At 45.4% G+C, this 25,539-nt stretch overlaps 1 protein-coding gene, 1 long non-coding RNA gene and 1 pseudogene across 2 annotated transcripts; all 3 read right to left on the bottom strand.

The window, feature by feature from the left end:
* Positions 1 to 11,839: 11,839 nt before the first annotated feature.
* LOC144134559 (uncharacterized) lies at positions 11,840 to 14,835 on the bottom strand. The gene is made up of 5 exons (XR_013315147.1): positions 14,684 to 14,835; positions 13,921 to 14,082; positions 13,423 to 13,696; positions 13,143 to 13,253; positions 11,840 to 12,860 (listed from the first exon to the last, which is right to left on the bottom strand). It is a non-coding gene; the product is annotated as an uncharacterized LOC144134559 (long non-coding RNA).
* Positions 14,836 to 16,164: 1,329 nt separating this feature from the next.
* Positions 16,165 to 17,301, bottom strand: LOC144134558 (uncharacterized; annotated as a pseudogene).
* A 2,898-nt stretch (positions 17,302 to 20,199) lies between these two features.
* Positions 20,200 to 21,834, bottom strand: LOC144134557 (THAP domain-containing protein 2-like). Its single transcript, XM_077667460.1, has 3 exons — positions 21,750 to 21,834; positions 21,430 to 21,636; positions 20,200 to 20,767 (listed from the first exon to the last, which is right to left on the bottom strand). Exons 1-3 carry the CDS (start codon positions 21,818 to 21,820, stop codon positions 20,200 to 20,202), a joined length of 846 nt encoding a protein of 281 aa, XP_077523586.1. The 5' UTR covers positions 21,821 to 21,834.
* Between the last annotated feature and the right edge of the window lie 3,705 nt (positions 21,835 to 25,539).

Genomic DNA, 25,539 nt, shown 5'->3' with positions numbered 1-25,539 from the left:
CAAGGTACGCTAATGAATCGAGGGCGTCCGACTCACCAGCAAGGTTCCGAGCGAATGTTCGCCCGCGCTAGGGCAAGGGATATAAACTCCGCAGGCCGGACGGGACGAGTACGGGAGCCTGTCTCCCCGTCGCTTCTTCGCCCCGTCGGCGAAGAGCGGAGCCCCGAGCGACGCGTCCGCTCAGGCCCATTATCCCGGCCGAAGAGAGCCCATCTCCCGCGGGCGGGCTTCAGCAGTCCCCCGCGCAGCGACGCTGGCGCCCTCTCTTGCCAGTTAATGTAACTGGCGAGGGAACGCGCTCATCCTCGGGGTGAGACTGCTGCTGCACGGTGCCTCGCGGGAAAGCAAACTCAGGGGGCTGCAGGGCAGGTCCCCACAATATATATATATATATATATATATATATATATATATATATTAAAAGATTAATTACTCCCTCTTCCACATCCAATGTTCCCAGTATGTCCCACAGATACTCTTGATTAACGTTGTCGTAGGCTCCCTTAATATCCAGAAACGCTAGCCATAGGGGCATGTGTTCCTTTTCAGCAATATCTATACACTGCGTCAATGAAAACAGATTGTTCTCCAACGTCCTTTGTTTCCGGAACCCATTTTGTAGCTCCCCTAGCACCCCTCGTTCTCCACCCAAACCTGCAATCTGTCCTTTATAATATGCATCACCACTCTGTAAACCAGAGATGCCACTGTTATGGGACGGTAGTTACTTATGTCAGCTTTGTACCCCTTTCCCTTATATATCATGTTCAATCTACTTAATCGCCATTTTTCCCATCCACTATCATTTTATTCACTACCTGTATTAATGTTTGCTTGGATTTTGGTCCTAGCTTCTTTATTAACATAATCGGAATACCATCTGGTTCTGTTGATGTGCCACTAGGAACCGTCTTCTCTGCCCTTTCCAACTCTCTTTGCTCAAGTGAAGCTATTGCAGTAACCGGTCTATCCTCCTTCGATATATTATGTGCAACATTTCTTTAAATGTTCTGTCATCCTTGTTCCAATGCATTTTATCGCTTTTCCCCTTCTAGTCGAATACCCTGATCTGCAACAATAAAACTTTGTTCTAGCCTAGTCTTACTACTCATTGGATTTAGATGTTCCCAGAATTTTTGAGCTGCTTTTCTATCCTTTTTATTTACTTTTGACATCCATCGGGCACCCTTTATTCTAATTTCCTCATTAATCAAATAGGATACTTCTCTACTGCACTTTATGAAGGTATCCCATTTTCTGTCTACTTCAACTTCAACTTCAACTTCAATATCTCTGTTCCCTGGACCCTTCCTGACGTTTCTCTATCGCCCTCTTGACCTCCTCATCCCACCAACTCTTGGGTTTGCGTCTTTTCCCTTTTGGCTTTACTCGCACCTTAGCTAGCTCTAGCTCAAGTAATCGAAATAATTTGGTATAAGTCCATTCTGTTTCGTTATGCTTAAAAAATTGCTTTCTCAATTTGTTTTGCTGCTGCTTCCAATTGCTTTTTTGAGTAAAAATTCCCCTCTGAATGTTCATATCGCTTCAGTCCTACTTCGGTTTCTCTTCTGAAACTCAACTTGATACACTTGTGGTCACTACCTAGACTTCTGGAACCATGTTCATCTATGCTCATTACCCCTAATCTATTTTACATCCTCTGTGACAATAGTGCATAATCTATCGTCGAGTGCAGACTCACTGCCTCCCATGTTTTGAGCCCTTCACACTTCTCGGTACTGTTGCATAAAACTAAATCATGCCTGTCACACATGTCCTGCAGCATGTTTCCTGTCGACTCTGTGTACCCATCCAGGTCTTCTATATGGGCGTTCATGTCGCCTAAAATAATTATTTCGCCCTGTCCTCCTAGCTCATCAATGTCGCTTGCAATACATTCTAATATTTTCCTGTTTTCCTCTTTGGCATTAGCTCCTGTCCACAGGTATGCAAAGCCAAGGAGTGTTTGCTCCCCTGCCACTTTTCCTTTTAGCCATAAATGTTCCTTGCATCCCAGTTTAACCCTTTGGAAATTCTTACTTTCTTGAATGAATGTCCCAATTCCACCTCTCTGACTGCTGCACCCTGTTCAATCCGCCTTTTTCATTTTCCTGTGCTGTCACCTCGCGTACAACGCTGGAAGCTCACTGGTAGGGTACTGCGCGCCCAACCCGGCCGGACTGAGTGCCGCTGCGGAGCACGTTTTGTTGGAATCTGTCAACGATGGCGTGTCCTGGGCAGCACCTGGTACCTGGAGGATTTCTAGGGTGTACCGATGGCTTGGTGCAAAGTCCGAGGCAGGCTGTAGTGCCCACCGAAAAGCAAGTTCTTCAGTATCTCCGATCATCCGGCATGCGATGCGAACACCAGCTAGCAAGGGCCGCCGCTTCAGAGATGAAGGCTACATTCGGAACATAATGTTCAATGAAATATCCCCGATCAGTGAGGTTGGCGTTTTCTGCTGTATATACCTGCCGTTCATGAAAGGTGGATACTACATCGTGCACGCCGTAGTACAGAAAAAGACTGGGGACAACAGTTTTCACAAGCAATCGTTGTGCTCAAGCGCTGCAGAATAGCTACACGAGCTATAAAAGCACAAGCGTACTCGCAACAAAGCAGCTCTGCTAGCATTTCACTGTATTTTCCCACAACACACCGCTGCATAGGTTAAACAAGCATGCGCGTCCATAAAGACGAGCGCGAGAGGTGCACATTAATCCATTCCGGCGATACCACGCAGAGCTCTTCATCATGGATATGATTCGAACACATGGCACATACCCACACGGGGGGATTGGCCAGGGTGTAGTGGCTTAAACAAGGAAATTTCCATAGGAGATTATGACAAAATTTTAGCACCATGCGTGAATGCTCTCGTAGGTTCTTTTTCGTTGCCCGCTCCATCGCGCGTTGAAAGCGGCTCACAGCACTTGCCCATTTGGCCTTCTTGTTTGAGAAAGCAAAAAGCGCCGGAACGAAGTCTGGGTGCCGCGGTGACATTCGAGGCCTTCCTGCCCATGAATAAAACACTTCGTGATAGACTGCACACGCATTTAAACACAGTACCTCGTCCGCACCTGTTGCAGAGTGATTCCCGCACAGTCTTGACGTGCTTGACGGTTCCCAAGGGCGGCACGATCGTCGAGCCGGCGAACTGCTTTTATCCACGCTTCGCGTCGAAGGCTGTCCCGGGAAGCGCTCGGAAAGCGAAAAAATCCAAGTTTACTTCCCTTTACATATTGGGCATTGCTGCCGTATGCAACACATTTCGTAGGTATCGCCAAATGCGTCGCGCTGAACGCCTGACGGCCGCAGCAAAGCACCCCGCGTAGAAAGCCGGTTTGTTTACACTTCCACGACCGGTCTCGAGTGGAGCGAGCGACCGTTCCAATATGTTTCGCGGCACCGCCGCCAGGGGATAGGCGCTTGCGCAGTCACGTCGTGAAAAAGGCGGATTTTTATTTAACCATACTGCAGGCCAATGCTTTGGCCCTAGCAGGAGGGGCATTTTACAAAGAATGCAAAGTAAAAAGGCTACACAAACAAAAGAAAAATGTCCAGAAATTCAACACCAGTAAGTCTGGCAACAAATGAATACTTGTCCACAATAAAATTTGGAACAAAACTATACAAGAAAAAGGACATCAGTCCAAGATACAAAAGTACAACGTAAAGAGGCATTAATATAGAAAGAGTGAGAAAATGACATGGTACAGTACAAGAATACAGTGCAATCAAGGCGCCTTTACCTGGGAAAAAAAAAGACTTTCCAGTTCTGATAGAAAGTTATTCGAAAAAATGCTCGGTGGTAGTTTGTTCCATTCATTCACTGTTTTGGGGAAAAAACTGTTCTGGTAAGAATTGGTTTTTGCAAAAATCGGAGCCAGTGTGTATTGAGTAGTGTGCCTTGTTCGCCTGGTGGTAGCTTTCTGAATGCAATCTGGAAGTTTAAACGGGACTTTACTTGACAAAAATTTATGAAGGAGCAGAAGTCGATTTATTTTCCGGCGTATTGCTAATGTTGGAATTTTATGTTGTTGCATGAGTAGTGAAGGAGAATCTAGTCTTCTATATTTTCCAAATATAAACCTCACTGCTTTTCTTTGAATGCGTTCCAATTTTTCTATGTCCTTTTTGGTGTAGGGATCCCACAGCACCGACGCGTATTCCAGTCTCGATCTTATGCATGTGTTATAGGCTAAAAGTTTTGTTCTAACGGGAGCATTTTCAAGCTTTCGTTTCAAAAAGCATAATTTTTGAAAAGCGGAAGCACAAATATCTGTGATATGAATGGACCATGATAGATTATTTGTGAGGGTTATTCCTAGATACTTATATTTATCAACTACAGAGATCACAGTCTTGCCTATTTCGTATGTGAATATGCTGGGGTGTTTCTTTCTTGTAACGCGGAGCAGAACAGTTTTTTTCCCCGTTTAATTCCATGCCCCACTCTTGACACCAAAGATCAATAGCATTCAAGGCAGCCTGTAGAGAAGTGTGGTCTTCCGTGCTCGAGATCTTTTTAAAAACAACACAATCGTCTGCGAATAACCTGATTGAAACATCACCTGGTAAAACATCTACTAAGTCATTTATATAAAGTAAAAATAACAATGGTCCGAGAACACTTCCCTGGGGAACTCCGGAGGTAACAGAAAGCATGCCGGATGAGTAATTTTTAATTTGAACAAATTGTTGTCTGTCTTTAAGATAAGCATAAATCCATCCTATTATGTCAGATGGAAGACCAAGGCGCTGCAACTTCAACAATAATTTACCATGAGGCACTTTCTCAACGGCCTTACAGAAATCTAAAAACAACACATCTAACTGTCCAGAAGTGTGCAATATTCCCATGCGTAATCTGGGTTAGAGGGTGGTTGCTCCACGTCTCTAAGATGCGTTTCCACTAAACCATATATCATTAATTTCTCCTGCCTTAACTGTTCTTCTATTTCCTCCCATTTCAGTCTATTCCTGCCACCTTGCTTGTTAATGAAACATATATCTGAATTTACTTGGCCCTGGCGTTTTTGTCTATTTCTTCTCCTATTGTTCCATCGTCCCTTGATCTTGCTTCTTTCTTCTCTACACTGGTTCCCTCAGAGCTCTGGGTCCCCCCAAAAAAGCTGTTGCCTGGCGACCTATCCTACTACCCATCCTCTTGCCAGTGGCACCACCGTAGTGAATGCAATCCTGAGCAAAAGGGTGGGGCCTCGCCTCGTACACTTCCCTGTTAACTTCCATTACCCCGTATCTTCGTCGTCGACTCATTAACCTAATTACACGGTTAGCCTCAACGATCATATTTTCCGTTTCGCTAGCCTGCCTCTGGACCTCTGGGATTGTGCATATGGTCGCATGCACACTCACAGAGGCCTCTCTAAGCCTACGCATCTCCAGTTCTAAGTGCTTCTCGAGATTATGGCTCCTCCCCTTCAGCACATCGTTGAGACCAGCATGGATAACGACAATGTGCTCGCCATCCATGCTGCCCCCCACCACATCCTGGGCTTTGGCCATTGCATCTACCATGCACTTCCCTGACTGGGCCTCCACCTGCACCCGCCTGTCCGCCTTCACTGTCGTGAAAACGCCTCCCTCAGCCCTCGCTACGTTCGAGTCACCGACTACCAGACTGAGAATGTTGCCCTCCGGATCGCACTACCTGCCTCTCCCGCCGCCGTACGCTACTGTCACGAGTTTTTACCTCTCTCTCTTCATCACTGAAAGCCTGCTGCACTACAGCACTGTATTATCGACGAGCCTCGTCCCTCACCTGACACTGCTACGAACCGGGGTGCTTTGCCGGCCGCGACCTGAGCGCGTCTACCTGCTCTTCTATCTGGGCCCGCTTTTCCCGCTCCTCCTTCAGCTCGCCCACAACTCGCTCCAACAGGTTAGCATTAACCTACTCCCTCTTAAGCGACTCGGCGACCTGAGTTTCTAGCTTAATCCGTTCCCTTCGTTCCACCTTCAGGTCCCCTTTGAGTTCCTTAGTCCTAGCTGCCCATTCCCCTTTCAACGCCTGAACGGCCTCCTCAAAACGCTTACATATCTTGCACGCGAAGCTAGCCCCATCTGCCTCGGCTAAGCTCCTGAACTTGGTCTCATCTAAATATCATCAAGGGTCGCACTCCTGGCACTGCACTAACTCCCCGTCCCCGTCCACCTTGACTTTCCTAGCTTGCCGACCCATCGTCCGGCCGACTACGCAACGTAAAAGTCCGCCAAAATTCCTATACAAAAACCTTCGGCACTACTCAACGTCAAGCCCACCAAAATTCCTGCAGAAAAAACCTTCGGCACTACGCAGCGTAAAAGCCCGCCAAAATTCCTACACCAAAAACCATCAGCACTACGCAACGTAAAAGCCTGCCAAAATTCCTACACAAAAACTTTCTGCACACACACTTCCGCTAGCCTTCCTACCCTTAACTCGGTTTAAAACCACTGCCCGACAGCACGTACAAGCGCAAACACCAAAAAGCACTTAGCTTCGGACGTAGTCGCTGGAGCTGCGAAAAAAAGCCTCCTCCCCCAACGGCGTCACGAGCCAAAGTCGTATGAAAGAGTGCGCGCGCCCCTCTCGAGACCGGCCGTGCCACTACAAAGCCTTCTAGAGTGAATCGAGACGGTGTGCGCTACAGAGCGGTCGTCGGCGTATTGTGCGACGTTTCGTGTGTTGTGCGTGCCGTGTGCTATTCGCGTTCCCGTTTCGATCAGCAGTGAAACCTCGTTGCTAGATATGCGTGTTCTTGCAACACTCCAGCGATTGCAGCTGGTGTTGGTTATAATATAACTGGTATTTCTGTTTTCCAACGATTGCGCTTGTGTGAGCGGCGGGGTTCACGACATGGGTGGAGAGCGATATTGTAAAGGAAGACTGCGCTCGCTTTGTTCTTATATAGTATATAGAAACTTTGTTGGATGCCTGTTTGAAGTGTCGTGTGAACTATTTGCCTTTGGGACGTGCCGGGCTCATGTGTATTCGTTCATACCGAGATCAAGTCTGTATTTCTGGCCGCGCGCTGTTTTTATATCCGTTTCCTGTAGCTGGTTCAGCAATTGCTTTGTTGAGGTCATGGGAAAGAAGTGCGAAAAAGGCGAAGCATTTTCGCACTTCATGACAGCGAAAATATTTCAACTCCCCATTAGGTTTCGTTTGCCACCCTTCGCGTATTAATAGTATGAACGTTATTGCTCTGAGCTTTCACTGTGTAATGAAGCTCGAACTGAATTTGGACGCCTTTTCTCACGTGTTTATTTTGCCCATGTCCTATGATAGTGTCATTTATGATGAAAAATACTGAGTATTTTTCATCATAAATGACACTATCATTTTAAATGATGCCTGTGGTTATGCTGAAGAAAAATTTGATGTGTTCAATACATTGACTTCCATTTTCTGTATGGTGGATCACAAGTAAAGTTTGCTACTCTGCAGTGACATTACAAGCTAGTATTTCAACAAGTAAAGAAAATTTATGTGTACAGCTGCAGCTGTGCACGTTAAGCATGAATTCATCTTTAAGCAGCGCAAAACACAGGACGTAGAGGAAGAAACACGAGCGACGACTAGGGGCGATATTCCCGCAAAAGAAAGAGGAAAAGACGGCGCGCTAACAAGAATAGTGATTCCGTATGTACATGGAATTTCACACCGGTTAAAGAAGGTAGGGGCAAGACACGGGGTAAAAGTAGTTTTCACAGCTAAGAATAAGCTGAGCAGAGTCTGCAGTGCAGTAAGGAAGAAGCTCGAGGGCTGGGATGACCGAGGGAGGAACAGATGCACAATTACACAAAAAACCACTCGTCGACTGCGACACTGGAGTGTTTTATTCTATCCCGCTTTCCTGCGGCAAGACGTACATCGGCCAGACAGACCACTGTATAAACGAGCGGCTGTTTGAATATCCAAAATCAGTAAAAGGGGCAGTTTCGTCGAACCTTGCTGTGCACTGCCGGAAAAGTAAAGATTGTTTCCCCCATTTGGACAGGACAAATATCGTGTTTTGTCACCCAGATCGGACCTGCAGGGAGTTGGTTGAGGCCTTTTTGATAAGGCAGAAGTCTGAAACATGTGTCGCTTCGCCTTCTATCAATCTTGTGGAAAAAGAGATTCACGCTCTCGGGGAATGTGTGGCGACAGGTTGATAGCAGGTGCATGTCATGCGTTAAGATTGCTGGTGCGCTTTGTTAAAATGAGGCTATTAACCTCCCGCTGCGTGCACGTACGGTTTTACGGACTATCGCGTTTTTATGATTTGGGCTTTTGTGTGTGTTTTTTGGTTATTGCTTTTGGTGCCTTTATAACTAACCCTTCTAGAAATAAAAATTCAGTTAGATAGCGCTCGTGTCGTCTCGTGTTTCTTCCTCTACGTCCTGTGTTTCGCGCTGCTTAAAGATGAATCCATTCCAACTCACCCAGTTTTCTCTTCTCCTGTGAGTAGAATTCGCTGCTTTATTAGATGCTTCAACACTGCAGCCTGAAAATATGCTTTCTGGCCAACTAGTTTAGCTGATCTTTTTTATTTCTCTGCATTCAGCATGCCGCTTTTCATAGCTGCTGCTTCCATTTCTTAAGTATGCCATTAACTTGTTTATTTTTTTTTTGTCCTTCTTAACAGGCCAGGACACTAGCACTAAAAAGGAAAGCCTCATGACCCAAACATCATATTTAGCTATCCGGGCATAGCATGTTCCCTACGTCAAATATTGGAAATAGAAAAGACAAGTGCTGAGGATATGATTTGTGAGGAAGTAGTCAATGAAATCGTTAAACAAGTGACGGCAAAATTGGAGAAAGAAAGTCTAGAGGAATTACTACAGCCAATGAAGCACCGACCAGTCTACAGATAATTTGAGGTTCTTGAAAATGAAAAAACCCAAATCAGAAATTTTGCCAGCGAATTGGATGAGAAAAGCGCTGTGAGCTACGATGAAAAAGTAGTGCTTAAAGAGAACCCATGTGACCTATGCCTTCACACAAGGGGCCAGGCAAACTGCTCACGGTATGTAATAGAAATTCGGCAAATGATAGCAAGCACAACACACATAATGAATGAAATCATGTTTATAATGCTTATAATTTGCAGATGGCACAAAGAGCGTCACGTGCGAATAAGCAGTACAAAAGCACATGCCATCAGGACAAAAAAGAATGATGACGGATTGCAGAGAGCAGCTGAACAATTATGCAAGAGATCATCCTACACAAGTGCTGCAATGCAATACGGTATGCTTTCCAGCAGCACATAACTTCATTTAAAAGGAAAACATGCTGTGCTTTGTCATCAAATCACATCACTGTGCTCCCTGTGCCACAGCAGGATTGAATTCTGTCCAATGTTCATAATAATAAAGTCTAGGACGTCAAATTGTTTTTTCAGGTATCAAAACAGAAGCAATTGCACGAGATGAGCTGCAACAAAAGCTTGGTATTTGCATTGTACAAGTAAGTTTGCTTGTTGTTTTACCTTGCATGAGTCTCTCCTTGCACGTCAAGTCTTTTATTCCTTAGATCTTTCAAATAAAGTACTAATTAATCCCATTCGTTATTTTCAGACAGGACTCGTCGTGCTTCCAGAGCAACCATGGCTTTGCTACAGCCCAGACGGTATTGCCAAAATTGACAATGAAACTGTGCTCATTGAGATTAAGTGCACATATAAGTTCAGAGATGAAACTTTCATCTTGTATGAAGAAAGGCGCAGCCTGTTGCCTTACTTAGTTTTCAGTGGGGATGAAATTGTATTGAAAACAACACATAGCTACTACACTCAAATCCTATTAAGTGCAAATGTATATAATGAACCTTTACAGGGCCATTCTCTATATTTACAGTCCTAAACACTCAGTGATAGTAAAAGTAAACCGGGATGAGGCCTTTCTGTGGAATCTGATTCCAAAGATGGAGTATTTTTATTTTAAGTTTGTGGGGTTGACCTGGGGAGATAAGCACTTTCTCCCCTCTCAATCGCGGCTGACACGGTTCAAAGCCGCCCGGACCCCACCCCGTGATCGCGTACGCTACCGAGCGCACGCCGACCACGGCGGGCCTTGCTCTGGGGGAACAAAGGAACGACACATTGGCTGACACAAACAGGCATTTATTGCTACAGAAACAATAACGCCAGCTAGCAACAAGGTACGCTAATGAATCGAGGGCGTCCGACTCACCAGCAAGGTTCCGAGCGAATGTTCGCCCGCGCAAGGGCAAGGGATATAAACTCCGCAGGCCGGACGGGACGAGTACGGGAGCCTGTCTCCCCGTCGCTTCTTCGCCCCGTCGGCGAAGAGCGGAGCAGCGAGCGACGCGTCCGATCGCGGCGATTATCCCGGCCCAAGAGAGCCCATCTCCCGCGGGCAGGCTTCAGCAGTCTCCCCCGCGGCGACGCTGGCGCCCTCTCTTGCCAGTTAATGTAACTGACAAGGGAACCCGCTCAGCCTCGAGGGGAGACCGCCGCTGCACGGTGCCTCGCGGGAAAGCAAACTCAGGGGGCTGCAGGGCAGGTCCCCACAAGTTTTTAATTCAGTTGTTGCTCAAGATCTCAATACTTTATTTCCTCAGCTGATTCAAGATGCTTCGCTGAATTCACGCACTGAATTCCTTATTAATTTTGAACCCCTATCCATTTTTTTTAATTCCAGGAATATCCAATTATTAAACATACTTAAGAATTTTGTATTCAGAAGTTATGTAATGAAAATGTGTTATGTTATGTGATATTTATTGCCATGAAGCAACTCTGGCTATAACAGGTGCCTTTTGAAAGGACGTGCTATGTTAATTTAATACACCTGGAGATTTTAAGTGTTTGAGCATGAATTTTTGTTCTAATGGTAGCTTTTTCATTTTTTAGTCCAAGTGTCCCCTAGTCATGACATAGGAAAATTTGCCAGATAAAGCATTAACATATTTCATCCATAATAAAATTGCATTTCAGTAAAAAACAGTGAAATGCATTAAATTTTTTTAGTAAAGCACAAGTAAAACTGAAAAATGTAAGTTATCAATAATATAGCGCTAAATGTAGCATGCAAAGACCACATGACTAATTAGGGGAAGCGTCAAGCGTTGGTTTGCAAGAGTTTTATGTCCAAAGGACAACAGTCTCAACCTTTACTACATTAAATTTCGGTGCATTGTACTGCATTTTTATTGTAAACACATCTGGGCTGACAACCCAGATGTGTAGCACTGTTTATGCTAGTCAGATGTCTAAGTGATCTCATTTAAGTGTAGTCGGGTGTAGCTCATGTGCAATAAATCAGAGTTCTGTGATATGAAGTCATCGTCATTAGCCTGGCTATACCCAAAGCAGGGCAAAGGCCTCTCCCATATTCCTCCAATTAACCTGATCCTGTGCTAGCTTGCACTCACTTGACCCCTGATTTGCTTCATCTCATCTAATTATCTGCCGCCCCCCCCCCCCCCGCTACACTTTAGTTCCCTTGGAATTCATGTTGTTACCCTCAGTGACCACCGGTTATCCTTTCTTCGCATTACATGTTCTGCCCATGCCTATTCTTGATTTCGACAAGAATGTCATTAACTGAAGTTTGTCCTGTGACCCACTGTGCACGCTTCCTATCTCTTAACATTACACCTATGATGAGGTGATATCAAGTGATGTTCAATAATCCATATTTCTGTGATACCATTTCAGTGCCATGTACTAGCTTGCATCCATTGCTTTCACTATTTTGCTGCCATCTATGGGAGAATAAAAAGTTAAAAGCACAGATCTGCTGTGCGAAACACATGGTGACCAACAGAACCTTTCACAACAAAAGTAAGTAAAACAAAAGTCCTCAGTGCTGTGATTAGCATACCCATTTATTGGCTGGGATGCATACAATTAAGAGTTGTGAACTCACTTGAGTGCTAACATGAACTCTTATGAATGTAATTCATGCAAACTAAGGTATGGACTACATCAAGCAAAGCAGGCCTACTGCTTAATTATTGGAGGTTGAAAATTTACTAAGGCAGCACACACTGAAAATACTTTCATGTGTGGTATCAGGCTAAGTGGTACTCTGTTCCTTAGGATATAAAAAATTTTCAATCTTTGGATTACTCTGTCAACATGGATACATACTGAGGCAATCTTGTAAGTCATGTCCATGTCATCATCAGACATTCGACCACCTGTTGAATTAAAAGGAGGCATATCACCGCACCTTTCCCTTCTACCGTTGTGCGGATGCATGGAAATCCTTTATCACTTAAAATTAAATCGCCTGGTCTAAGCTCCAGAAAGCCGGTCTTTGGTAATGAATGAGTCAGTATGTCGCCCTCCATAAACCTTTGATACGAAGCTTATCATACCATTAGGAATTATACCAATTAAGAATTTCAGCGTGCATCCTCCCTTGTAATGTGAGTACAAAATATGTTGACAGTCAGGATTTGAGGGTGCTTCAGTGCGGATCTCGGTACAATCTATTATTAAGGTCCAGTTCGGGTAGTTTTCTTTAAATGGGGCAGGCAAAGAAAGTTTGATTGCTCTCCGGGAAGGCATGAAGACCCAATCCTTCAGAGCAATGCTTAAAATACCAAGTGTTTTCCTAAAGACAGTGGATGCTGTTGAGGGTGCGACACTGAAAATTACTCCTAGTGCACTATATGTTATCCCAAGACGTAGCTTGGCGAGAAACAAGCACAGCCTATCTTCATTTGACATAGTATTGCGCCTGTACTTCGGAGGAGGCAGCAGGTTCAAAAGGAGGCAGAAGACTTGCAGTGTCACTCCACATAAATCTTGCAGCGCTTTTTCTTTTTCTTTTAGAGACTGAAAGCCTTGAAATCCACAGTTTTTCTTCCAGTTGCCATCCGTACTTGCAACCTGCAGCAGAATAAACAGAGAACATGGTGCAATTTACAGGCAAATATACTTTAGCAAGAGGACTAACCAATGAAAAATGCTATTTGCATCCCCCTGCAACTATGCTTATTCATTCCCAAAAGAAAATAAGAACCACTACTATAAAATAACAAAATGTTACACAGGAAGAAAAATTCACAACAAAGGTAATTGCACTAAAAAAAGAAACCCTCTGCTAGCCTTAATAAAATGTTAGCTAGAGTTAAGCACAACTGATAAGGGGAAACCGCAGCATAGTCCAACCTTGTCACTCATTTCTGTGTGCACAACTTGAGTAGATGCATCAGTTCCATTTGTCGCAGAAAGAAGTATAGTTAGCTTTCCTTGAGCCACACTCTCTTTGGTTTGGGATGCCTGAAAAAAAAATATGTATAAATGACTATGTTGTATTGCACAGATATGTTCTCAGTGCTACAGGAGAACAGTGTTGAAAGGGCAGTATTAATAGCAAATTAATGTTGGATTTGTGTCAAGCTTTTTCTATAGACAGAAATATGATCCCATAATTAAAAGGTGTTCTTACAGCATCTCTCTTTGCAATGAAATGACTTTCTCCTGTGCCACACACACTCATTGAAGGATGCGAATCACTTGTGCTGATTGTCGAAGCCACAGCTGCGCTCATCTCCAGAGGTGCATCACTGAGATCCATCATGTGAATGTCCTGATGTCGACAGTCTGTAATGGAGGTTCCTGGTTTATGCATTGTCGCTTCATCTTCTGTACTTCGTGATGGATTTTCACTTCCTGCACCGAGCTGTCTAGAAGATATTGCCTGGTTGAGACGCCTTTGCCACCTGCATTGAACCAGTAAAAGTAACATATTACTGCCAACCTTAAAAAAGGTGCAGCCAAGCTCATCGTGCAATTAACTGCTATATTTTTATCTCATTGCCCTTTTGAATGCCCTCCCGGTTACAATCAGTGAGAGGATTTAAAGTATGAAATAAAAAAAGCAGAACTGATTAAAAAACACAAGGCTGCATTTTACACTGGCAGTTTCACATTTTTGCTTTCATACCTTTGCGCTCTTTCCCTGTCAGGTGCTTTTTTTCTGTAGATCGGAGGGAAAATGGTAGGGATGTAGGCTGGATATTGGCTAATGTCACTCTTGCTGTTGCCTACAAAATGTCTGCTGCAAATTCTTGTGTGCTCCTTAGGCAACCAAACATTTCCATCAGGGCTACATAAGAAAGAATAGTATTGTCTATTATCAATTGCCAAGGCAAACATAAACACACGCACAGACACAAACGAAATCGCAGAAGTTCCGAAGGGGGCGGCTCAAATAATTCACGAGCTCCTCGAATATAGCATAATAATAAGTGCAAGTGTGATTCACAGGTTAAAACAGCATATAAATTCACAACAAAACAAAGCAAACTACGGCGTCTATCATATTGCCCGAGGTGGTTTCGGGCGTAGAATTCACAAACCAATCCTTTATTGCAGCAGTTCTTTCCGATGTGATAAATCTGCTCTGACAGCGCCTAACTGTAATCACCTAACAGCGCAATGTTTATTTAAACGCGCTAGCATATTCATGTGCGAACTTGTAACAACGACGGCCACACCTAAAAAAACAATACAGGAAATCAAAAGCCACTACGCAATCGCAATCCAAATTTTACATTTGTGCTTGCGAGAACACAACAAGTACCCGTAATCATCAGTGCAGTCGTCGCTTGCATGCTCAGCGTTGAGTACCGGCTTGTAACCAAAACGAACGAACACAAAATACAAACCGCCACAGCCGAAAGCACGGCATGGCTGTAGGGACTTACCTAACCCTCCTCACTGCGTTGATCCACGATTGAAGTCTTTCTTTTTCATACCATTTCCCCGGAAATCGGTACAGTTTTACAGGTGGATCAAGTCCCTTGGTGTTTTCCGCACTGTTGTGGCAGCCGACAACACAGCAATACTTCGGGCTCCGTTTCCGCTTAGGTAGGACCGCTTCAGCCATTGTACAAATTCCACAACACGCTCGCCGAACAACTGCACAAAACTGGCGACGCCGCGGCGCCCTGCTGCGCCCAGGACGGCCTCGGAACGCGTGCGCACGCACTTGTCTGCCGCCGCGCAACGGCGCGCACCGGCTGCTTCTCTTCCCAGTAGTTCACGTTCCGCCGCCAGATGGCCAGCAAACTTCAGCCGCGGGCTCCTTGTACAGAAAACCTTCTAGCCTAAGGCGGGGCTATAGTGTTCTAGAAGGGGGTAGTGGGTTCAGGGAGAGCCCGCGGGTGCGCCATCTCACGTCGATAGCGCGAGATGGCGCCACCGGAGCACCGGCTGTAAAGAACCCGCGACATTCGCAGCGCCGAGAAACCTGTGTGCGTCTGGTGTAACACCGAAAATCGGACGTCTGCAGCTCGAATGCATTTTTCTTAAAACCTACCTCTCAAGGCAAAGAGCCCGGAAAAGGTGGAAAGGCGGAAATGCCATAAGTTTGTGCGAAGATAAAGCCGACCCGACGGGTGCAGAGCAAGGCGGATATATAAAACTTGCTGGAGTGGAAGCCGCCTATACGCGCCTATGGGCAAGGGTGAAGCCGCGCCGAACGGCCGGCGGCCATCTTACCAGAGGCAAAAGGCAGCCGCGCCTGTCCGCGCTTCTACTTTTTCGCGCTGCTCATGAAGGCGCTCGCATTCAGAAACCAATGAAAACAAGTGCTTCTGGTTGTAAACGATTATCTTCCATCAACTATAGCAGCCAACTGGCGTGATGAAGGCTACTTAACTGCGGAAATATTAAGTAGAAAAGCATAGCGCAGCCGCGCTTTTTCGCGTTTACAAAGCAACGCTAACGAGCGGTTCTAGCATTAAACGTCTATTTTTCGTCAACCAGAGGGAAACTGGCATGTACAAGGCAGTTTTCCAGCTCAAATATTAAGCAGAAAAGCTTAGCACTGCCGCGCTCGTGCTTTTCCGCGCTGCGGATGACGTTGCTCGCATTTACAGAGCAACAAAAACGAGTGGTTCTAGTTATATACATTTATTTTCCATCAGCTAGCAGAAAACTGGCATGTAAAAGGCAGTGTAACTTTACAAATATTAAGGAGAAAAGCGTAATGCAGCTGCGCTCGCGCTTTTTCGCTTTGCTGATGCAGCTGCTCCCATTTAGAAAGGAATGCGAATGTGCGGTTCTAGTTGTAGTCGTTTATTTACCATCAACCAGCAGCCAACTGATATGCAGAAGGCAGTTAAAATGAGCAGATATTAAGGAGAAAATCTCACATACAGTCATGAACACCATGAGAAACACCCTACTGGTGATTGAAAATAATCACCCTCGACAAAAGTGGTCTCACTTTGTTTTTGATCAGTTCACGGTTTCGTTCTTTCGTCATGTGGTGTATTCTCACTTTTATATATTCTTCAGCGATTTTTTTGCACAAATTATAAATATGGTTATCAAGTGGATCAAGATCAAGGATGTGGTCCTCCAGTTTCTGGAACCAGTTTTTCTCTGTGCAGGTGCCCAGGACTTCAAGGATGAGGTGTTTTGATCTTACCGTCACCATTTTAATAGTATCATATTCTGCATGTAGCCGTCGCAGCCCCTTTTCAACTGCTTCACACAGGCCAACGACGTCTTGTGACGGTGAAATGAGTCCACCTCGGCTCTTTTGCCTAATTGAAGGTGCCAGTTCATCCGAGTGCAGGGCTGTGACGCACAGTTCACATGTTACCGTTGAACGAACTTTCTGAACGACGAAACCTGCAATGTACGGCACTACAGCACCGACAAAAGCTGACAGGCTTTCTGGGCAGTCAATGCGATGGGTATAGTTGTGTGGTGTATTCTCACTTTTATATATTCTTCAGCGATTTTTTTGCACAAAATATAAATATGGTTATCAAGTGGATCAAGATCAAGGATGTGGTCCTCCAGTTTCTGGAACCAGTTTTTCTCTGTGCAGGTGCCCAGGACTTCAAGGATGAGGTGTTTTGATCTTACCGTCACCATTTTAATAGTATCATATTCTGCCTGTAGCCGTCGCAGCCCCTTTTCAACTGCTTCACACAGGCCAACGACGTCTTGTGACGGTGCAATGAGTCCACCTCGGCTCTTTTGCCTAATTAAAGGTGCCAGTTCATCCGAGTGCAGGGCTGCGACGCACAGTTCACATGTTACCGTTGAACGAACTTTCTGAACGACGAAACCTGCAATGTACGGCACTACAGCACCGACAAAAGCTGACAGGCTTTCTGGGCAGTCAATGCGATGGGTATAGTTGTGGTCGTCGGCCTGCAGGATTGATGACCTGCGCATATCAGTAAGCACCTACCAAAGCTCCTGTAGTTGTTGGATTTAGAATTGAGACTATGTCTTGGGAGCAGTTTCCAGAGCTTGATGAAGTCACTTCTGTCTGAACCAACAGACGCTTGTATGCAGCCATGAACTGCGCAGCGGTTGGGTTGTTATGACCACCTCGTGCACGTATGGACCCGAAGAAGTTTTCGGCGTGATCTTGGCTAACCTTGTGCGTCAGCAAGTATTTCAGCTGATCCTTGCGAACAAGCTCATCGAACAATTTTTCTGTGCTGGTCATGCACACCAAAAATCCAACGAACCCAGTTTTCCTCAGCCCTTCTATTACTGGACGCCCTGCCGGGTCTCTTAGCCCTTGTATGTAGGCACGGGCCTCGGAAAAGAATAGCTTCCTGTTGGCTTCATTCTGCTTGCGAAGAGGTGCCTTATAGGACCTTGCAAGTGGGTTTCGAGAGTTCATGATGTCGAACAAGCGATCAAAAATCCTAATGAACTTAGTTGTTGCAGTAGAATGGAAAGTTGGGCGAGTTGGTACGCGTTCATTTTGGGTGGAAAAAACAGCGCGAAAGGGACGGAAGACAAAGAAGAAGGAAACCACACGGACGAGCGCGGACTCACAACTATTTTTTATTCAGAAAAACAACAGACATTTATATTTAAAAAATCACATGACCTGACGTCACTCGCGCACATGCCCAGAAATACAACAGTCTAAGACTATATCATGAGTCAAGATTAAAACCTTACAACGCGATTTCAGAACTCTGTGATTAACCGAAAAAACATGAGACAGCCAGAAAAAAAACAAAGGTACTAAAAAACAAAGGTACTAAAAAAAAAACACACATCACGTGTTGTCAAGAAAAGCGACCTCTTTATCGACCATCAATAAGGAAGGCTGACTGGTGCATTCATCCCGTCTTTTCCAAATGTGATATGCCTCAATCAGCTCCCTTGTCGTCTTATCTCTATGGCGGAATAAAATACGTGTGCGCGCGACTAGAGGTCTGCATACTTTCTTATTTTCAATCTTGCATGCTTCGCAGTGCTCTCTTAGATGCGAATAGTTTGAATCTGATAGTGAACGAAGATGCTCCCTAAGTCGAATATTTATACATCGGCCGGTCTGTCCTATATATACTTTTTTACATGAAAGAGGAAGTTCATACACAACTGAACATGCGCACTCTACACACCTTGATCTATGGGAAACCAAACAACGAAATGGGCTAATTCTTGATATATTGTCATGGCGGTTCCCTATCATGCGACAAAGCCCCCCCCCCCCCCCCCCCCCCCAACTTGTGTGGCGCAGAAAACACCACATTCACGTCAAATCTGCCCGCCACCTTTTTTAGATTATGAGCCGTTTGGTGCATATACAGAATAACAGCAAATTTTTTTCCTGTTCTGTCCAATTTTGTATTCAAGAAATCTTTTCGCACTACCCTCACCAGCTTCTCGCAAGTTGCTGAAATAACCCCCTGTGGAAACCCTGCGGCTTCTAATCTACTTACTTGTAACATCAGACTGTCGGCTATGCAGTGATGGCATGAATTTGTGAGGCTTGAACGTAAGGTAGTCATTGCAATTCCATTCTTTACTAGCTTTGAGTGCCCCGAGGTAAAACTTAACACCGGTTTTTGGGATCGGGGTGAATGCATCCAGCAGATGTGCTCTTCCCTGAAAAACAACTTCAAACTTAAAAACTGCAGTGCATTTTCTGACGGCAACTTGAAAGTGAAGGACAGTCCTTTACCACATTCTTGAAAAACCTTTAGAATGTCATTCACTCTTGTATTGAAACTGTCCCTGTCTACTAAAACTAAAAAATCATCAACAAATCTTGAAATATGCATTGCAAGACCCCCAATTTTGTTTTTTATTTTCTTGTCTACCTGGGAAAGATAAATGCTGCTTAGGGCTGGAGCAACCTTCGAACCTATGCATATGCCCTTTCTTTGAACATATACATCTCCTCGCCATCCCACGTATGTTGATTGCAAATAGATAGCCAAAATCTCAAGAAAAGCAGACACCGAAATACCGCACCGACTCACAATCCTAGCTTCGTCATTTTCTTCATCTATGCACTTGCGTACCGCTTTTAACATGCCTTTATGCGGAAGAGAATAATAAAGGTCTTGTATGTCTATGCTGAAACCGGTACACCTTCCCGGATTTTCTTGCCTTAGGAACTTGACAAGAACATCGGCATTTTTCACAGCAAAAGGATCGTCAACTGTCAATCCTGAAATGTGTTCCTGTAGGTAACTAGAGATTAAATACTGCCAACTGCCGCCTTCGGAAACTATAGCCCTAAATGGGACCTAATAGCCCTAAGTGGCACCCTTGAACTGTGGCAGCTTGAGCACTTGTTCGCAGAAGTCCAAGGCGTCAGCAACTGAAGCACTCAACGCTTGTACTGCATATCGTACTTTCATTTTTTGCTTTTCTCACTGGACATGCACCTTTGTGAGCTTGTTTCCAAGCCGCAACCCTTCTCCACGTTGCAATGCCTCCAATGCCAGTATATAAGCCCACTTCACGTGATTTCCTTCCATGTCAATAAGGTGGCTTACAGTTGCAAATGAGTTCCGCACAAGCTTAATCATGTGACAGGCATCTAAGATAAACTGAATGTTTTTGGTGCAGTCAGCAGGGTTGACAAAGCTTGTAGAAAACCGGTGAGAACACGGTAGAAGCTCAGCGCCTAAACATTTCGCCATAGTGAAGTTAGAGGAGGCACCATCAAATGTAAGAGAGATGACATTAGCATGCACTGACTCAAGCTTGTCAATGCACTGCTTAGTCAGCTCCGCCCTCTCGGCACCAGTGAGTGTGTCGATCAAAAAGTAAGCGACAGGCATCTTGATTCTGATATTTACACCAACAATCATGTACACACACACATTTCTCGCTTCAGGGAGACTGTCGTCATCTAGCCCTGTTCCAAAGTCCACATACCCGACTATTTTGTTTCCAACAAGTTCTACATGTTTTCTTATGGCCATGTCGTCCACGATCAGAGCGCAGTAGAATGGCTCATTCGTGATTGTGTAAATTTTTGAAGGAAGCAAAATGCTTCATCTGTAAAGCCAGGAGCTCCGTGCACTGAGCGATACCATTGCCTAAGTGTCCGCTGTGAAGGAAGGGCATCATTGAATTTGGACCTGACGTAGTCATACGCGGCCGGGGAATAAAAATGCAAAGTCAGCGCGAACGCGCGGAGCTCGGGTGTGTATACACCCTTTTGCTTGTTGCCCGCTCTGTTCAGAAGCTGCTGAATATCAATTGAAAATGAAGACGTGAACACCTGTGATCCTTCTTCTGAAAGGAGTTTTTGATCTCTGATTTCCTTGATAATTTCTTGCGCTGTCTCATTTCTCTTTGTGAGTCTTCGCTTCGTTTGCTGAAAAGTTTTAACTTTCTTTTTCAGCTGAGTTATTTCTTCCTCAGAGGCACTGACTTTTTCTTTGTACCATTGTTTGGTGGGTGAAGGCACAGGTGGCTCTTCTTCAGCTTCAGACTTTTCATGCGGCGGTGAGCAGTTATTGGCTGGGGTGTCTTCATGCTTGCGGCCAGGACGCTTCCTTTTCACCTGAAATAGACGCCATATGTACATCTGATGAGTCTGAAGTCAGAGAAAAATAAGAGCAGTTGTAAAGCTATGCCTCGTTTGCTACCAAAACTTACTGCTTCATAAAGGTGGATGTATGTTATTTTCAAATTTCGCTTAAGCATCTTTTCAAATCATTAGCCTGTTTATTTTGTTTAGCATCTGAGCTTGCATATTAATTAGATCTCTTCACGTCACCACCGACGCGCGCTTACTGAACAGATTTGCAGACTGAAGCCGCATCTGCAGCCTACGGTTATGAGTAGCAGTTTTCGTACTTTTTATGCTATGAAAATGAAAAAAAAATGAAGCTGTGCAAAATCTAGGCGCAATAGCGCTCTCTATCCAATGTCATGGTTACAGCCTAGCTGAGGCGACCCTGCCAGACGGCAAATTTGATGTAATTTTCATAGAATGTCATTCAAAGGTAATGCCCTTCATTAGATGCGACAATGGTAAATTTAATGACATTAGTTGAAAACGACATCCGCGGTCTAATGAGCTCGAGAAACTCAGTCGCATTTCTCGCTTTTGCAGCTGGCAGGGCACACAGTGTTGATTTTTATCCGACTTATCACGGTCACTTCTTTTCAACGAAAACGAGACCGCCACAAATACATCGCGCGACGTTCTAACATACTCATGGGCTTCTGTAGATGCTCCGGAAACGCAGGGAACACAGAAGGAACACTACCCGCACGCAGTCGCGTTGTCTGTCCGGTGCGGTCGAAGCACTCCGGCGCGAAATGCACACAGCAAAGGCGATCTCCATCTTTCGCATGCCACCTTTCACGGCGAACAGCCCGCTCCCACAGGCTCCGCAGCTCCGGATCTTTTGGAAACCTGTCGGCAATTCCAGGACTATTAGTCCTTGCACACACACACACAACTTATCAGTTGACATCCATCGGCAACGCGAGCGTAGTGGCTCAATGAACGTGTTCTCGTATACTTACAGGTGAAACGTGAGGCCACAACCCTTCTTCAGCCTGTTCGCACATCCGTAGGCAACGCAAGAGGCAACCATAATCAAATCGATGGTGTTTACATGCCCCTCACATCAACTTGCACTGCAGACCAAATCACGAAAACAGCAGCGCGAGCCGGTGCCGCTGGCGCCGAGCGCGCTTTCTGCCTCTGGTAGGATGGCGGACGAAGGCTTCGGTCGGAGCGCGCCCTCTCCACTCCAGCAAGTTTTATATATCCTCCTTGGTGCAGAGACAGAGCCGCCGTACGACGATCCGGTTGCATTTCTGAACGCAGACCTCGAAAACAGGGCAGAAGTAAAATTGTGGTTGAGCAAATCGCTTAATTTTCTATCAAAATTCTCGATGCACGTCCAGACGCAATCACATTCACTGTTAAAGTTAGCTAAACAATTGCGGCATGCGTACTTACGCGTCCTGAACAGAGAGATACCGAATCGACAAGGCTTTATTTCATCAAGTTCAGCTTTTATTTTCCAAAGTACACATTCACTGAAATCTAGAGATAATTCCAGCTACGGTGATGCCATTAGTAGGCGGTCACGGCGGTTCCTACAATGCGCGAAATTTCGTAATAAATATGCAAAAAAAAAGTAGGGGAGCTAATGGTAGTAGCAAACAAGTTTATTGGTACAATAAACAGGCAGCCACCTCTTTTTCAAGGCACTGCTCACGGCTGCTACGAGAGAGGTACTATAGACAACGCTTATCTTCGTGAACAATTTCTTTTTCCGCCGTTCCTGTTGCGATTGGTTCAGCCCTTTTAATAATTACATAAAAACATAAAAGTGTAGCCTTGTCAGCACATAGAACTTCGTCAGCCCTGTTGTGAGCGCATCTGCCTGCTGGCTGCAACCTAAGGCATAACGAAAATTTGCCTTCACAAGCAGCGTTTAATCTAGTATGCTGTCACTGTAGAGTTCATTCGACTGAAGAATACAGGGAATATGTTCTCTAACTTCTTCACTGCCCGGAAAAGTTCTTGCGAAGGATACAAGAACTCTCCCTTGTCACATATCACTGTGAACTCAGAATTTCTGCATTCCTTATTGGAGCTTTCCAAAAGAAAGGCTTTGCATGCAGTGCTTGCAGTCATAACGTTTGAGATACTTTCGGGCAACATACCCTGCCATATAATGTATAAGCCGGTCGTTGCTCTTCTGCTCTACATACTCTCTGTGCTCAGCAGAAATACTCTGAAGCATGCGCCCGGATGAAGCTAGGTTGCCTTTCTCGATGAGCTGGTCGATTGCAGCAACCCTGTCTACTTTAGCAGGAGCATCGCACGCACCCTGGAGAGAACTTATTTCTCCACTACCTCTATTAAGGTCAGCATTTCCTGAGCGCGCTGTCTTTGCAAGATTGTAAAACGACAAGCTGTTGACGACAATTAGAAACTGTGTGGGGGTTGGGTGGTCGTTGGACCCGCAGGATTGCCTGATTATGCAAAATAAATTTTCCAGTGTATCCTGGCTCAATCTGGATGTCGTGATGTACTTAAATCCCTGGCTGGCAAATTCGGCGTCTTTCCTCATCTTTCGGCACAGTAAACAACAGCGGCTGCTTTCCTTTAGTCCACTTGTAGCCGGTTTGACACCCGGGAGCAAAGCAGTGTCGTTGCTGTTGACGGTTCGGCATTCCTACGTTTCACGAATGAAGAAGGCAGCCGGCGAAACAAACTAATGGTGTCTTCGGCTGACGGCACTCGTGGAGTTTTCCACGCACTCGTGCGGTGCTCCACGTTCGGCTGGATGCCACTTGTGCAGTGCCTTACGTTCGGCTGGGACGAGCACGACACGAGTGCGCGCCACCGCGCGCCACCGTGGAGACACACGGTGGAGCGCGGTGCAATCCCGTCGTGCAGCTCGCGCTAGCACACGTCGCGGGTGGACGATGCTGTTGGCGCGGGCAATATCACTACGCAGTGGCCGATAGGAAGCATCGACGAAAAGGGAAAAACGTGAAGCATCACAAGTGGGCATATTTTAAAGAAATGTTGAATATTGTAGCGGCAGCAATGCATTTATTCGCGCTGCAATCATGCAGCCACCGGCCGGCGAGCGCTGTGCCTTGAACGTTTGAAAAAATTAAAGGTTCGTCAATATCTTTAGTGCGGCGAACGGCAAATGCGGTTCATCTGGCACGCCTGCACTTTATGACATCATACTTTTTGCCAACGTGAGCATAGGTTAAAACATATATCAATACAGTGACAATGTGGAGAGCTGAGATTGGATTGAGAGACGTCGGCAGATATTTTCGGAAATCACTCTAGCTGATCTAAAGCGTATGCATCAAAACCAGCGAGCATAACGCCGTGGTGTGTCTGACAAACCTGCACAAGCACAGTCGCAGTATTTCATGAGCATGGTCGTGGTTCCCGCATTGTCCACCGTCACTATGAACGCCGGTCCTGCGCGCGGTTACTGAATAACAATAACTGATGGGCACGTTGGTCTGACATGATTTCCAGTGAAACAGCGCAACGGCACAAGGCCAGAGGACAAGAAAGGACGATACACAGCGCTGACTAACAACAGAATGTTTATTCAGTGAGCCATGCTTATAAAGGCGCCAGGGACACTGAAAAAACAGAAAAAACACACACAGAACCGTGACAGATATCCCTCCAAAAATCCATGAAAAAATCTTGCACCCACAGGACTGCCAATAGTTTTTATTATCAGGTTCAGAGGCTCGTTACTGCAGGATACCCCCTCAACGTCTTAGCAGCTGTACCGGAGGGGATGCTGAAAAAGTTAAAACTTTCCGCCGCTGTCGACCATAGTACCAGAAGAAAAAATGTGTCTGTGATACCCTACATTCATGTTGTATCGCATAATTTGAAAAGAATAGGTAAGAGAGCCGGAGTAGATGTTGTGTTTTCAGCTCCTGTGAAATTGAGAAGTCTGTGCGCGCGTGTAAATGGCCCCAAAAAGTCAAATGAAGGTGAACCCATCTGCACAAAAAAGCATGAGGTAAAATTTGTGAAGTGCGTAGAGAATCTGGTTTATTCGATCCCTTTGAGTTGCGGTGGTTCATATGTTGGACAAACTGGTCGTTGTTTGAACGATAGGCTGAGGGAGCACAAAAATGATGTCAAGAACGCTGCCCGCCACATTGGTGTTCACTGTCGTGATTGTACGTGCCAGCCTCTGTATGACAAAAGCAGAATTGTTAATAGACACAAAGATCAGCTGACTAGAGAAGTTATCGAAGCGTCTGAGATCTTGAAGCTGGGTCAGAGGTGCGTAAGCACCCCTTCTGTCGCTATCTTGCAGAAAGAACATGAATTTTTGCACACGTGTTAGCCTTGTGTTATCAAATACATGCCTGGTTGGAGGGATATCTGTCACGGTTCTGTGTGTGTTTTTTCTGTTTTTTCAGTGTCCCTGGCGCCTTTATAAGCATGGCTCACTGAATAAACATTCTGTTGTTAGTCAGCGCTGTGTATCGTCCTTTCTTGTCCTCTGGCCTTGTGCCGTTGCGCTGTTTCACTGGAAAGGAAATTACTGAATAGGTTGTTGCTAACTGTACAAATTGCTGACTGCAGCCGTTGGCGTCGGCCGCTCGTAAAAATGGCCTCTAAGATCTGTGAGTCTCAGAGACCACGGTGAACAGAGGGCAGAAAGAGCAACGGCACTCTGAGAATGTTTTGCACGTTCGGCTGAGGTGCAAGTGGACGTGCCACTCGTGTAGTATTTGACGTCACTTCCTAATCACCGGCACGGAGGCAGTGCGGCTCAGCCGAAGACACCAT

Source organism: Amblyomma americanum, chromosome 5, assembly GCF_052857255.1.
Source record: "Amblyomma americanum isolate KBUSLIRL-KWMA chromosome 5, ASM5285725v1, whole genome shotgun sequence".
NCBI lineage: Eukaryota > Metazoa > Arthropoda > Arachnida > Ixodida > Ixodidae > Amblyomma > Amblyomma americanum.
Note: the sequence above shows the minus strand (reverse complement) of the source record. Positions and strands in the feature narration are given on the sequence as shown.